The sequence below is a fragment of the Podarcis gaigeae genome (assembly GCF_964106915.1).
Source record: "Podarcis gaigeae genome assembly, chromosome: 5".
NCBI lineage: Eukaryota > Metazoa > Chordata > Lepidosauria > Squamata > Lacertidae > Podarcis > Podarcis gaigeae.
The window spans coordinates 12130038-12145323 of record NC_139681.1 but is presented as its reverse complement, the minus strand read 5'-3'; the positions used below and the strand labels follow the sequence as shown (position 1 = coordinate 12145323).

Below are 15286 nucleotides of genomic sequence, written 5' to 3'. Positions count from 1 at the left end.
TATTTTGAGGTTGCATGGGGAAAGGAAAGGGGGATTTCTGTTGCACAAGTAGAAGTCTGTGGCACAAGCAGAACGGCAGAATTGGATACAACCACATGCCATATAATCTTTTAGATGAACTAATAATAAAAGTTCCTTGTAAAAAGTTAGTCAAGTAAATTTTAAGTTCTTCAAATTTATTCTTATTCAAGCCCTTATGCAAAGCCAAGCACCACCTTCCAAGTTTAAGTGTGCCAAATTGCAAATAAAACCACACAGCTCTACAGGCCAACCAAAAAGCATGTTTTATCTGGCTTTAAATATTTATTAGCAGTAATCCAATTACTCTGGTAGTAATAACCTCTAGTCACCTTGCACAAGTGAGAGCTCATTAAGTATTTTCAAAATGTTGCTTGGAGTAATAAAATAATCTTCCACTCCCAAACAGTAGCAAGCATGAAACACTGCTTAAGACATTACGTGCTTTGTCCAATATTTAATCTTATTTTGGATGATAATAAAAACCATGATGCTATTTGCTTTGGAGACTAAAAATGGGATCCAGAAGAGACAGATTTCTTTAATTCTTCAGCTGTTTGCCATCCTCGCTGTTCTTCCATACAAAGGTCCAAGCCCTCCAGGACTTCAGTTCTGCCTTTACTGATTTATTTCTGGTGGCATTTTCCCCCTAGTTCCAGGAAGAGCAAAACATTCAAGGAAACCTGCTCAGTCATTCTATCAGTATTCTTCAAATTGGATTTAGCAGATTCGCTATTGACTCATTTTATTCCATGTTCTCCGTAACTTCTTCAGATGTTTATTTTCTACGGAGAACTCAAATAAAGTAAGAGATGGTGAAATGCTGCTTTCTTTACATGCAATCAGAAATGCTCCAAAAAATAATTAATTCTAGCCAGATGGTACATGTCCACTGAAGAGAGAATAGTGTCTTAATTAATATGCACCTGTTCAAGAATGCACATATTCTTGTTCTAAACAGGGGCTGTATAGAAAATGACACCATGATACTTCATAAAACAATTTGTTTTGGACAAGCCTAGCTCTCTAACAGTAACTTAACATCTGAACAGCAGATTTTACATTGGAGATCACAATATTCCCTTGACGTATTTATTTACCACCAGAACAGACTGAGCAAGCTAAGCCATGACTGAGTACACTATTTGAAACAAGAAAATGCCGTGTTATTCCAATGGATGTACTAGTAATGCAAAGTTACAAACTGAAACATCACATCAGAGATAAATCTGGGAGATAAAATCTCGTGAAACTGGGAATCTCTGCAACTGATAGGAAGTTCAGAAATACTATTGTTCTTGAAAACAGTGATCATCTCTTGCAGAGAAGAAGGCTTCAAATATTTATACTGTCATCGTTCAGAGGATGACCACAATTCCATGTTACTGAAATTTTATTTCACACAAAATTACCTCTCCTATTGATATTCTTCAATCTCTGATCTCTAGCTGTAGTCTCAAAGCGGATTAGTGATCTAATCACACATTCCCTGAATATGATATACTCTTTGATTTACTTGAGGCTGAATTTTATTTCCATGCACATGTACAGTAGTATACTTTCGTGAAATGCCAAATTGAAATGCCTGTAAAAAGAGGAGCCACAAGTTCTAGAATCACTGCTAAGCATACAACTGAATAGTTTGCCTGTGTTTTAAAGGCATATCATTATGGCATCCATAATCGTGGATTCTTCTTGCTTAAAGGCCTACTAAACTGGCAAAGCCACATTGCGCTCCTATAGAAGAGGGGTGTTTTGGGAGTGGGGAAAATATAAATCACAAATATAGCTGTAACAATACGTAAAGGGCTACTCTGTCCTTAGTAAATCACCTCTAGAGTGATTCTGTGGTTTTTGCAATACTGGTAATCAAGTATGTGTTGGCTTACATTATTTTGTTTCACAAACAAAGCATCTTTACCTACCTGCTTGGCTCAGCCAGACCGCCCAGATTTTGCTCTAGACATAATTAACTTTGGCCATGCCTCTTCATGGGCATACTAGTGAGCAATGTTAAGACTCAGTCACTCTGTATCTGTTGAAATATTAGCATTCATTTTAGATCACAAAAAACAAGGTTACAAAAAAACAGAATGAGGGGAAAGAAACCAGAAACAGAAAGGACTAAAGGCCTAGTCCAGATCAAGAAAACACATGAAACATTCCCACAAACTTGAGAGCCAGCATGTTGTAACATGGCAAAAATGCTGCATGTAGGTAATCTGGGTTAAATACCGTATTTTTCACTCTATAAGATGCACCAGACCATAAGAAGCACCTAGTTTTTGGAGGAGGAAAACAAGAAAAAAATTATTCTGAATCCCAGAAGACAGAACAGCAAGAAGGATCGCTGTGCAGCAATCCCTCTCGCTGTTCTGACTTCTGGGATAGCTGCGCAGCCTGCATTCGCTCCATAAGACGCACAAACATTTCCCCTTACTTTTTAGGAGGGAAAAAGCGCGTCTTATAAAGCGAAAAATATGGTACTTGTTCACCATAAAACCTACTGTGTGACCTAGGAAAAGCTCTTCTCTCAGCCTAACCAAGGCCTACTGCAAAAATAAAGTGGGACAACCCCACGTATGTCACCATGAGATCTTTTCAGGAAGGCCAAGATATAGATCTAATAAATCAACTATTTACTTAATGACCCCATTTGATTGTGGCTCGAGAGTCCGTTAATTATAAAAAATATCTTGATTTCTCTGGATCTCTGCTTCATATGCAAATTATTTTGAGTATATAAACCAGAGAAAAAGTAGTTCAGTAGCATTTTATGTCTGCACACCTTGTCTTTGGCAAAGTCTAGAAAGCTTACCATGATTAATCAGCTACAGAAAGACACAAAGAGCCTGGTGGTGCCTTAAAGACTAACAGATTTGTTGCAGCACAACGTTTTCTAGACCAAAAGCCACTTCACCTGATGCATGTCTGATCCAGAAAAGATCCTGCTACAACAGTAGCTCTTAAAACCTTAAGGAGCCACAGAATTCTTGTTATCAGGACCATACCATCTCCCAGGAAGCTATAGGCAGGTGACCCCAGCTCCAAATTTCTCAAAGTGCCTCCCCACCAAAGCCCCATACCCAGCCTGCAGGAAAACCAACTCAAGAGGCTGAAACACCTTGCTACTATTTCCAAATGACACATAAGCAGCGCAATGGCAGCTACTCATGGAGGTCCTTCTGCAACTAAGAGGGTAAGGAGGCCTAAGAAGTAAGTGTGAGAATAGAAGACTTTCCATCGTACACTGTTAGGGCGCTCAGGAAATAAAAGGAAGGCTAGCCGAAAAGATCCTTCACAATCCCCATGTTCCTTTAGTCAGTTTTCTGATCAGTCTTTCAAGACATCCTTCCAATACACACATATACCACCATTCATCGAAAGCCTTTCAGAAACAGGAGCACATCTCTTTATTTTAGGAAAAAACACACAATGAAAAATTGAAGAAGCATTGCTTAAGACCTAGTATACAGTGGAAAGTAAATTTATATAAAGTAAATTGTATATATGCAGCCTCTCACAAAGTAAAATTTCCACCAGCCATTTACTGCTACTGTGCAGGAAACAGGGTATCCATGATAACCCTTTTTGCAGCTCCACTGGATGTAATTGCTAAATATTTATGTAGGAACTGCCTCTGTACCTTGACTTCTGATTTTGTTTTTTCCTGCTCTGCATGCTTTTGGGGGGCGAGTGGGTTGTCGTTACCTGTTTTGGAACCCTAATAATAATAATAATAAATTCCCACCAGCAACACTAATCAAAATTAAACAACCAGTTCAGATATGCCTGCCACCAATGCCTGATCTAAAATTCAAAAACATGAAGTAAAGTTGGGGGAGGGGGACAATCACAGAACTCAAAAGGAAAATAGATATGTAGTGCTCATTGTCTAGATTCGCCCCCAGCTGTTTTTGAACTACAACTCCCATCATCCCTGACTAGCAAGACCAGTGGCAAGGGATGATGGGAATTGTAGTCCAAAAACAGCTGGAGGCACAAGGTTGGGAAACACTGGTCTAGAAGACTCAGCAAGCACACAATTCACTATTACCTGCAATTAAAGTTAGCTGTACAAGGTCAGTTAACCTTGTATCCTTTGGAAAAAGCAGAGTCCCTTAAGTGGAAGGGTTATATACTAGGATATTAAGCAGGAAAGTCTGTCAACTTTAGTTTTGTAGAGCTAGTTCAGGGGTCTGCAACCCGCGGCTCCGGAGCCGCATGTGGCTCTTTTACACCTTTGCCACGGCTCCGGGGCGGATACTAGAGAGGGGAGGAGGCGCATTGTGCACCCCAACACTCCCCCCTGTGGCGGGCGCTGTACTGGCTGTGATGTCGCATGGGGCGGTGCGTGCGTTACGATCCTGTATATATAGCATTAAGGTAAGAAACAATATAGGCAGTGTTATATTTGTTTTAAATGTTGCAATGGTTTTGCGGCTCCAAGTTGTTTTTTCTTCGGAAACGGGTCCAAGTGGCTCTTTTTGTCTTAAAGGTTGCAGACCCCTGAGCTAGTTATTTGTTCATGCACATCAAATGTTACTGTGGGATAACCAGCTTCATATAACCAGTATGCTGAAGTCTAATTCATGCCAGAAGGGGTTAAGACCATAGAGTAGGTAATCAAGCCTTTGTTCCCCTTCAGTCTACCGGAGGATGTACTCAGCATGTGATTAAGCTGGAGCTAAGCTAAACTGGAGCAACATGGCTCTCACAAGCCATAATTGTGTTCCTATACCAATAATCTCAGAACTTTACCACTTCCTAAGCCAAATTTTACAATCTATGCAACTTTTCTCTGTGATGTATTGAAAAGCACATGAACCTTACCTTTGGAGAGTTTGTTGGTAAACCATTTTTAACTTATTAACATGTTGGTTTTTCCAATGCTGAGGGAAGAGGGGACTATTTGGAACTCACTTGGAAAGACATATTTTAAAGATCTAAAGCCTATTTTCCATGCTTTGCTTTGCTGCATATTTTGTGATTTTCAACCTGCATCTTAGCATCCAGGAATTTTCCTTTTATACCTATATATTTTCCTCGAACCAGCAGACACAACATAACTTTACCTTGTACGATGAATAAAGCCTGTAATGAACAGGCTTATTTGAAGAGACAATTGTGGCTTCTCCTAGCCTTCCCCTGACCAAAGCATTTCACATATTTACTTGGATCACAGTACAAAAGGTTACATTCGTTATTAAATATCCATCATGATTATTCTAGATGTTGCAGTTTCTTTTGAACTAAAATTTCCAGTACAGTTACACTTGCTGAGTTTCTAATTTTACCAGTTTCAGTTACCTGATTTTTTAAATAAATAAAAATAAGCAGGCAGAAATCTGTAGTTTTTATCAGAAAGCAATGTTTCTCTTCAGAATATGTGTACTAAAACACAAAATCCTCAGTTTGAAAATTCCAGAATACAAATAACAAAAAGAAAAAGAGAAAAAAAATGGGGGGAAGGAGCAAACTAGGATTTTTCTTTCTTCATGTTTTATATGAGCTTAAAATGAACAGGAGTGGGAGTATTAGGACACTCAAAATAGTTCCCCAACCAAAAAGCTATTTCTATGTATTGGAAAAGTCAGTCAATTGTTACAAGGTACCTTTCACAGCCACTAAAAGGGGCAATCGCCACTACCATTTCTTCTTACATGAAAAAATGTTAAATATTAGTTTTCCCATTGATTATTCCCCACCCCATACTGGTGGGAGGGAATGGGCGGAAACAATGAGAGCACTCCTCACGCTCTGAAAGGCAAGAGTTATCAACATCCACTCCCTCTTTCAATTCTAGCAATGCCAAAGTTACATACGAAGTACATTTTTCTATTACTAACGAGTTCACCAGGTTTGATATTTTTCTAGAAAAAGGAGCTCACCATGAACGCCTCCCTCTTTCTTTTAGAATGACAATGGACTCACCTGAGAGGTACCAATATACTGGCCCTGCACTTTGAAGTCTAAAAGACATCTGAAGACGGCCCTGTTTAGGGAAGTTTTCAATGACTGATGTTTTAATGTGCCGTATTTTTACATGTATTAGACGAGGTTTTTTGACTCAAAAATCATTTCAAAAAACAGGGAATGTCCAATTCACGGAGTGTTTCCTGCCCACAGCTGCATGGGGAGAGGGGGAGAAGCTCAACAATTTTGGGCCATCTCCACTCTTTTTCTTAAAACTGAGTTGCTAAAAATAGGGGGGTCTTATACAAGGGGGCGTCTTATAGACGGAAAAATACAGTATTTTTAATCTCTAGTTGGAAGCCGCCCAGAGTGGCTGGGGAAACCCAGCCAGATGGGGTGGGTATAAATAATAAATTTGTTGTTGTTATTATTATTATTATTATTATTAGCCATCTGCAAAGGGGAAGGTGCATCATAATCCATGAACTTCTCTGTTCAAATTTTTCAAATCTCTACTATACTGTTGAAGTATCACAATATTCCCACTGGGTTTTTTCCAGACACTTGCCTGCCATTAAGTTCCAGATTAAGTAATCGACACGGTTATAGTTTGCTTTCTGTTAACAACATGAAGCCAGTGTTTGTTCTCAAACTTAAGCACAGTTTGATACACACACACCTGTAAGGATGTACGGCTGTGTTCCGCTTTGCATTCAAGTTATGGAATGCATCCTTCATGGCGGTCTCTAAAGTCAGGGGAAAGTGGTGTCTGTTGCCTCTGAAGAAGTTTCATTTCTCCACTCATTTCTCCAGTCAGAAGTTAAGAGAGTTTAGCAAATTAGAAGAAACAACTACAAAAGAAAAATGCAGTAGAAACATAAATCCATTTTTATGCGTATGTCGTGTTTTTGGCTCTCACAGTATCCCAGAAACAAAAGATAAAGTCAAGTAGATGTAAAACTTAAACATGCTATATTTACAGAATACATTAAGATCTATATAACCGAAGCAGCGCACACTGTGGTTGAAAACAAGGTTAAAAAGAAGTGGCACCAGCCAAGGAAATCAGTCTCAATGAAATAAGAATGCAGGCAAATGGGAGATATGTTTTATTTTATATCAACCTATTTTATATAAAATACCCCCCTGGTACACCCACCTTCAAAACAAAACAAATTATTCCTTCAGTAGGACAGTCGTTTGCTGACTTTTTTCTGGTTCGTTGCTGTACACCCTGGTATCAAACATGTCTGAACACACAAAAACTGCCTGAACTGACCATAAATACTCATGTGTTGCAGAATATACAGAATGGAACAACTGCCTCATGTAGCGTTTCAAAAATGAGATTGGCATATTAGGATTTTTGTTTCTTTTGTAAATACCGAGAGACTTTGATCCATTGTTTCTGTCGCCATAATTGTAATGTGCACAGACGCCACAAGAACCATCCTTCAAGGAACCTCAACTCAACCTAGTCATTAGAATACCAAGTGAGCTGGGAAATCCATCTCTAGCAAACCAACAACGGGGGTGGGGGGGGGACACCAAGGTGTGGATCACTGAGACAAGAATAACCAGCTAAACAAATATAAGATGGGGGACACCAGGCTTGTCAGTACTACAGGAGAAAAAAAAATCTAGGGGTCTTAGCAGACCACAAGCTGAACATGAGTCAACAGAGTAATGCAGCAGCAAATTAAAGCTAACTGCAATTCTATGCAATTAGCAGGTGTATAGTGAACTAAGCTGGACCCTGAGATCATCTGAGGTCTGTTTTTGTGTACCACCTCTGCAAGAGGAGGAGATAATTCTGCAGAAAACAAAATCAGGATTCAAAATGGAATCCTTAACGGATTGGAGAACTGGGCCTAAGCCAATAAAATGAATTTTAATAGGGACAAATGTAAGGAAGAACCAGATGCACAAATGTAAGATGGGGGATACTTCACTTTATACATGTGAAAAGCATCTAGGGGTCTTAGTGTACCACAATCTTAACATGAGCCAACAGTGTGATGCAGAAGCAAAAAAGCTAATGCTATTCTAGGCTGCATCAATGGAAGTATAGTGTCCAGATCAAGGGAAGTAATAGTAGCACTCAATTCTGCCTTAGTCAGACCACACCTGGATATCTGTGTCCAGTTCTGGACACCACAATTTAAGAAGGATATTGACATGCTGGGATGTGTGCTGAAGAGGGTGACCAAGAATATCAATACAAAAAAAAATCCTTCCAGTAGCACCTTAAAGACCAACTAAGTTAGTTCTTGGTATGAGCTTTCATGTGCATGCACACTTCTTCAGATACACTGAAACAGAAGTTACCAGACCCTTCTATATAGTGAGAAGGTGGGGTGGGGTATTACTCAGAAGGGTGGTGGGAATGGGTGATTGGCAGATAGCTGTGATGAGCCTGTTGACGACTCTTAACGACTGCAATAGGTCTTACAGGAAAAAGCAAGGGGTGAGAAGGTGAAAAATGGCTTTGTCATGTATAATGAGATAAGAATCCAATGTCTTTGTTCAGACCAGGTCTCTCCATGGTTTTAAGTTTGGTAATAAGTTGCAATTCAGCAGCTTCTCTTTCCAGTCTATTTCTGAAATTCCTTTGTAGTAAAACAGTTACTTTGAGATCTTGTATAGAATGTCCTGGGAGATTGAAGTGTTCTCCTACTGGTTTCTCTGTCTTGTGATTCCTGATGTCAGATTTATGTCCGTTTATTCTTTGGCATAAGGTTTGGCCTGTTTGTCCAATATAGAGAGCTGAAGGACACTGTTGGCGTTTGATGGCATACACAATGTTAGACGATGAGCAATTAAATAGTCCCGAGATGGTATGTGTGATGTTGTTGGGGCCAGTAATGGTGTTGTCCGGGTGTATGTGGCAGCAAAGTTGGCATCTGGGTTTATTGCAGGCTCTGGTGCCAGTGTCCGTGTTAAGTCTGGTTGTAGTATTATTGTGGGTTAGGAGTTGTTTAAGATTGGGTGGCTGTCTGTAGGCAATGAAAGGTCTTCCTCCCAGAGCTTGAGAAAGAGAACTGTCATTGTCCAGGAGAGGTTGTAGATCTCTGATGATGCGTTGTACTGTTTTAACTTGGGAGCTGTATGTGATGACTAGAGGTGTTCTTTTATTTTCTTTTTTGGGTCTGTCTTGCAGCAAGTTCTCTCTGGGTATCAGTCTGGCTCTGTTGATCTGTTGTCTAACTTCATCTGCTGGGTATTTTAGTTCTAAAAAGGTTTGCTGTAGATCTCTTAGGTGAGAGTCTCTGTCTGTAGAATTGGAACAGATACGGCTGTAACGTAGTGCCTGGCTATATACAATGGACTGTTTGGTATGTTTGGGATGGTAGCTAGAGGCATGTAGATATGTTTGTCGGTCAGTTGGTTTACGGTATAAGGTAGTGTCTATGTGCCCATCCTGTATTTTTATAGTAGTGTCCAAAAAATGTATTTCTTGCATAGATTGATTCATTGTTAGGTTGATTGTGGGGTGAAAATCATGGAATTTCTGGTGGAAGGTGTCCAGGGTCTGTTGACCATGTGTCCAGATGATAAAAATATCGTCAATGTATCGCAGGTACAAGAGAGGTTTGAGTGGGTAGGAGTTTAGGAAACGTTGTTCTAAATCTGCCATGAAGATGTTGGCATACTGTGGGGCTATGCGGGTGCCCATTGCTGTGCCGCTGATCTGAAGGAACAGGTCACCACCGAATTTGAAGTTGTTGTGGGTAAGGACAAATTGGCAGAGTTTGGTGGCAAAGTCCGCTATGGTTTTATCTGAAATGGTGTTCCTTATAGCTTGTAAACCATCGTTGTGTGGATGGAGCTGTCGTCATCATGAACAAAACTGACTACATTCAGGAGGCTCACAGTGTATCTGAAGAAGTGTGCATGCACACGAAAGCTCATACCAAGACCTAACTTACGTTGGTCTTTAAGGTGCTACTGGAAGGATTTTTTTTTGTTTTGAGTATGGCAGACCAACACGGCTACCTATCTGTAACAAGAATATCAATGGTCTGGAAACCAAGCCTTATGAGGAATAGAATCATAGAGTTGGAAGAGACCACAAGGGCCATCGAGTCCAACCCCCTGCCAAGCAGGAAACACCATCAGAGCACTCCTGACATATGGTTGTCAAGCCTCTGCTTAAAGACCTCCAAAGAAGGAGATTCCACCACACTCCTTGGCAGCAAATTCCACTGTCGAACAGCTCTTACTGTCAGGAAGTTCTTCCTAATGTTTAGGTGGAATCTTCTTTCTTGTAGTTTGGATCCATTGCTCCGTGTCCGCTTCTCTGGAGCAGCAGAAAACAACCTTTCTCCCTCCTCTATGTGACATCCTTTTATATATTTGAACATGGCTATCATATCATCCCTTAACCTCCTCTAATTGAAGGAGTTGGGTGTGTTTAGCCTGGAAAAGAGGAGCCTGAGAGGAGATACGATAGTCATCTTCCAATATCCAAAGGGCTGTCACAAGGAAGATGGCACAATCTTATTTTTTCCTGCTCCAGAGGGTAGGACTCAAACCAATGGTTTCAAGTTGCAAGAAAGGAGATTATGACTAAACATATATCACTGAAACCAAGTACAGTGGTGCCCCGCAAGACGAACGCCTCGCAAGACGAAAAACCCGCTAGACGAAAGGGTTTTCCGTTTTGGAGGCGCTTCGCAAAACGAATTTCCCTATGGGGTTGCTTCGCAAGACGAAAAAAATCTTGCATCCCCCCGCGGTTTCCCCCCCGCTTTTTTCGCCCTTTTCTTAAGCCGCTAAGCCGCTTATCAGCTGTTCCGCTGATAAGCCGCTTAACAGCTGATTGCTGGAAGCCGCTTGACAGCTGTAGCGCTAATCCGCTAAGCTGTCAATGGGCTTGCTTCGCAAGACGAAAAAACCGCTATACGAAAAGCCTCACGGAACGGATTAATTTCGTCTTGCGAGGCACCACTGTACGCTTCCTTTTACCACCAACACAGAACATGGGTGGGAAGAAGCAAGACATGTTGAAGATTAATTGGTTCTTGAGTACGGTTTTGTTTTTTTATAGATGTATGGAGCATATGTGTTTAAGAGGCAAACTCCAGAAGGTGTGGCAAGTGGCTTTTACACCAAGACCTGGAGACTCTTAAATACATGCACTTCCCAATTTTCTACAGGGATCACTTCCAACACTATGACAAAGACTGGTCCCAATTTCAGCTTTTAGGAGAGTAGTAGGCAACAGAAAAGGCTGCTACTGAAAATAATTACTCCTAATTGCTGTGCAACTGAAGCTCCCTGGACAACTCCTGAGATGCACAGGCCATCATGTCATCACTAAAGGTAGAGCTGGGGTTACATAATTTACTTTCCTAAATTTCCTGTGTTACAGCCCTGTGATCCCTGGATGAAAGGCAGTATAGAAATTTAATAACCTAAAAATTAACCATCAACTTCACCCCAATACCACTGCTGCATTTCCCTAGGAGAAAAGTCCACAAACCAAGAGACTGGGTATCAATAACCCTCCAATTGTGAAGCGCACAGTGATTATTTCTTTCCACACCCCTGGCTCCACATTGTGAAAACAAGAGCAACAAAATATTGGGGCAACTTGATGCATATTAAAATCCGTAACTGCATAATTTATAATATAGCATTGGATGGGGGGAGAACACACCCAAAACCGGGAGAGAAGGCATTCCCCCTCCAAACTTTGATTAGCTACGTTCAACTCCTAATGTTTGACAGCAAGAGAAACAAAAACCAGTTTGCCAACTTGACACACACACACACACACACACACACACACACACACACAAAATGAACATATGCTGTTCCACATTTTAAGCTCACCTAAGTCATCGTTCTTTTTTTCTCGCTTCCTCTCATGGTCCACTCAACAACTCTCAGGCAAACCTGCCTGTTGTAAGGATATAGGAAGTGGTACAAAATGCATGAAAAGGCACCAAATTTTGCTTCCTTTAACCATCTTTGTACAGGGACACGTTTTGTTCTCTGCCTGCCCTCCCAAAATAGCAAAATGCTTACAGATTTATTTTTTTCACAAATGCTTCCCCCCCCCCCCATAGGGTGGAGGATTCTTTAACAATCCTCTACACTTACTGTGTAGTGAAATCTGCAGAAAATGAGAGTATCCGATCTGAAATCAAGATTACAAATGTAGAGACAGAAGCCACTGGCCAGAAATGAAATGCAAAGGAGGGGGAAACTGCAGCTTTTTAGGACTCCAGGGATTCCTGGTGTCCAGACAACTTGCCCATCAATCACAGCTCTGACTCTACCTATTATCTAAAAGGCAGGAGGAGCAAGGCTGGCTTAGCCCACAGAAACTGCTTAAAAAGCTAAGACTTGCCTGTCGTTTTGCTTTAGGGGTCTGATAAGACAAGAAAGAAAAGAAAAGAAAAGAAAAGAAAAGAAAAGAAAAGAAAAGAAAAGAAAAGAAAAGAAAAGATGTGGGAAAATGGTTGCTTGTACATGAGCATGAGCAAAGTTGCAGGGTGCTTTCATAGCTAAAAGCATCCTTGGAGCATGATCAACGCGTGAACAGCTCATGCTGTCCTAATGATTGGCCCACGTAACATAGCCTCATCGTCTGCGTGGTCTAGTGCGATGGCCCTTATCTGCTGGCTTAGAAAAAGTTGCATTCCTTGTATTTCGTATCTTTCGGACTTTACACAATAAAGGCTGTGCTGCTGGAGCTCTAAGGCAGCCAGATTTCTTCAACCCATCTCTGTGTGAGACTGATTCTTACTGATGGCGAGCTGGTTCTCGTCAAAAAGAAGAGAAGAGTCTGGGGCCCTGTTGGCTTTGGGCTTGGTACATGTGCACCCACCTCTCAACAGCTTTGGCTCTTGGATTCTAACTTGCCACTAAAGTCTCAAGCGGCTTCTGTGACCAGCAACATTTAATGCCCAGGTACAGCCACTTCTGTACCTGGACCATACCTGGAGAACTGGACCATAAAGAAGGCTGATCGATGAAGAATTGATGCTTTTGAATTATGGTGCTGGAGGAGACTCTTGAGAGTCCCATGGACTGCAAGAAGATCAAACCTATCCATTCTGAAGGAAATCATCCCTGAGTGCTCACTGGAAGGACAGATCCTGAAGCTGAGGCTCCAATACTTTGGCCGCCTCATGAGAAGAGAAGACTCCCTGGAAAAGACCCTGATGTTGGGAAAGATGGAGGGCACAAGGAGAAGGGGACGACAGAGGACGAGATGGTTGGACAGTGTTCTTGAAGCTACCAGCATGAGTTTGACCAAACTGCAGGAGGCAGTGGAAGACAGGAGGGCCTGGCGTGCTCTGGTCCAGGGGGTCATGAAGAGTCGGACACGACTAAACGACTGAACAACAACAAATCTGGTTGGGGGGGGTCTTGTGTGAGGGAAACTGTATTCTATTTTGCAGCCTGCTGTTTAGTGTGGATTCGGCATGTCGAAAGTCCGCTTCGGGGCCTAATCTGGCCCGCCAGTCGGTTTAATCAGGTCCCTGTGGCAGTTTATTTCCTGGGGTAAAATCCCCCCAAAACGCTCAACAACTTAAATCACCCCCCAAAAAAGGTTGGCCCTCACACATGTTCACTTCATCAGATCTGGCCCTCTTTGAAAAAAGTTTGGGCACCCCTTACTTGAGAAGTAAGGCACTCCTGGAAATAGAAGGACATGACCCAAGGTTCGGATGGCTTGGATATTTGCAGTATGACAAAGTTAAATTTAACGTGGACTTTAAAAGTTACTTTATTAGAAGTGCCATATTAAGAATCCAGAATAAATATAAACTTGGGGTTGTACCAAAAGACACCTTTATGGATTTCATCACGAGAAGTCTTCTACAAAAAAGAGATGAGAGGCAAAGAGAAATGGACAAAATACCAAGAATTATTAGAACTGCATCAAGGAGAATATAAAATTCAAACAAGGGAATAACAAATAGTAGAAGGTTATAATCTGAAGTGGTTTTCTTATATGCAATCAGCAGAGAGGTTTAAATTGGATAAAAAGACAGAGGATGTAAAGACGGACTTTGAAATTCAACTGTGTACTGATTATGAACATGTTACTGTGAACACATATCAACTTTTGTTGAAATTGGAAACAGAAGAAGTTAATGTATGTTTAAATGGGTAAAAAAATGAGTGCAAAACCACAACTGGGTACAGCCCGTAGTGTTCTACTACTGATGGCATACTGGGCAGATCAGTATTTTTCAATTTCTGTCAACTGTTAAATTAGCTAATGTGCTGGAATTTTTTTAAAGGAGCTCAAAGTTCAAGACAGAAACCTCTGCACGAATGAAGATCTCATGTATACTATGACATCTCTCTAAAGCATAACTAATTGAAGTCATTTATCTCTATTGCATGAAGAAGATTCCCCCATTCAGAGTTTAGATATTGCTCAAATCTCCCAAAACTTCACCAGCAGTAAAATTTACAAGTTTAAGACTGATCTGTTTTTATTTTAAAGAAAGTCGTATTTGCTGCTTGTAAACTTTAACATGCAGCAGTAACTCCTTCCTCATGAACACAAACAGGTTGTTTGAGCTACAAATCTATTACTGATGCCTTTCTAAGAATAAAGAGATCCAGTTTGCTTACATAGTCCACACCTTTTGTTATATGCGACAATTTCAAGGCTGTTGATATTTACAAAGTAATTGTTACTACTTTGCCAGCAGATTCCCCCCCCCCCCGATTCCTTTAGTTTGCTTTAAATAAACTGATAATAACCCAATTCCCATTTTGTGGTTAATTTTAAGGAATATTTTCCAAATGGCGAAGCAGAAACAGTAAAGATTCTAGCATTATGATCACCAAAATGTCAACAGAAATTTAGGGAACAATAGCAAGAAAAGTATGGTTAGCACCTACCTGAAATGCACATCTGTGTAGTGTGAGTGAGCCTGTTGGGATGGGCCTCAAGACCCAATGGTAGAAGATTGCCTACAGATTGTGGACAAAACGGAGTGCTTCCGGAAGTGGCAGAGAGATATCTCTAAATTTGTCTGGCAGGGCAAAAAGCCCAGAATTAAGTATAAGATATTAACTGATGCGAAAGAAAGAGGGGGCTTTGCCCTGCCAGACTTAAAGTTGTACTATGAAGCCGCAGCTTTCTGCTGGCTAAAAGACTGGCTACTTCTCGAAGACACTGATGTATTGGACCTGGAAGGTTTTAATAATGCTTTTGGTTGGCATGCATACTTATGGTATGATAAGGTTAAGAGCAATAAGGCCTTTAAGAACCATATTGTCAGGAAAGCAGTGTTTAATGTCTGGATAAAATACAAAGACTTATTGGAAAACAAAACTCCAAGGTGGCTTTCACCTCTGGGAGCTAAGGCCCGAA

The 15286-nt window shown here is 40.9% G+C and overlaps 1 protein-coding gene across 4 annotated transcripts in view; it reads right to left on the bottom strand.

The window, feature by feature from the left end:
* The window catches only part of TSC22D1 (TSC22 domain family member 1), a 79692-nt gene that overhangs the window by 45448 nt on the left and 18958 nt on the right, over window positions 1-15286 (bottom strand). The window contains exons 2-4 of one of the 4 annotated variants that reach the window (XR_014564035.1): window positions 6614-6785; window positions 1944-2053; window positions 124-667 (exon numbers count right to left, since the gene is read on the bottom strand). The exons of 1 other annotated variant lie outside the window; for it this stretch is intronic. Coding sequence is in view for 1 of the 3 variants with exons in the window: in XM_083738304.1 (XP_083594430.1) it covers window positions 6614-6672 (59 nt within the window). In the remaining 2 variants the exon portion in view is untranslated. Of the gene's footprint in view, window positions 1-94; window positions 2054-6613; window positions 6786-15286 lie in introns of those variants that run through there. 2 more of the 4 variants (XR_014564034.1, XM_083738304.1) reach the window with 2 other exon arrangements.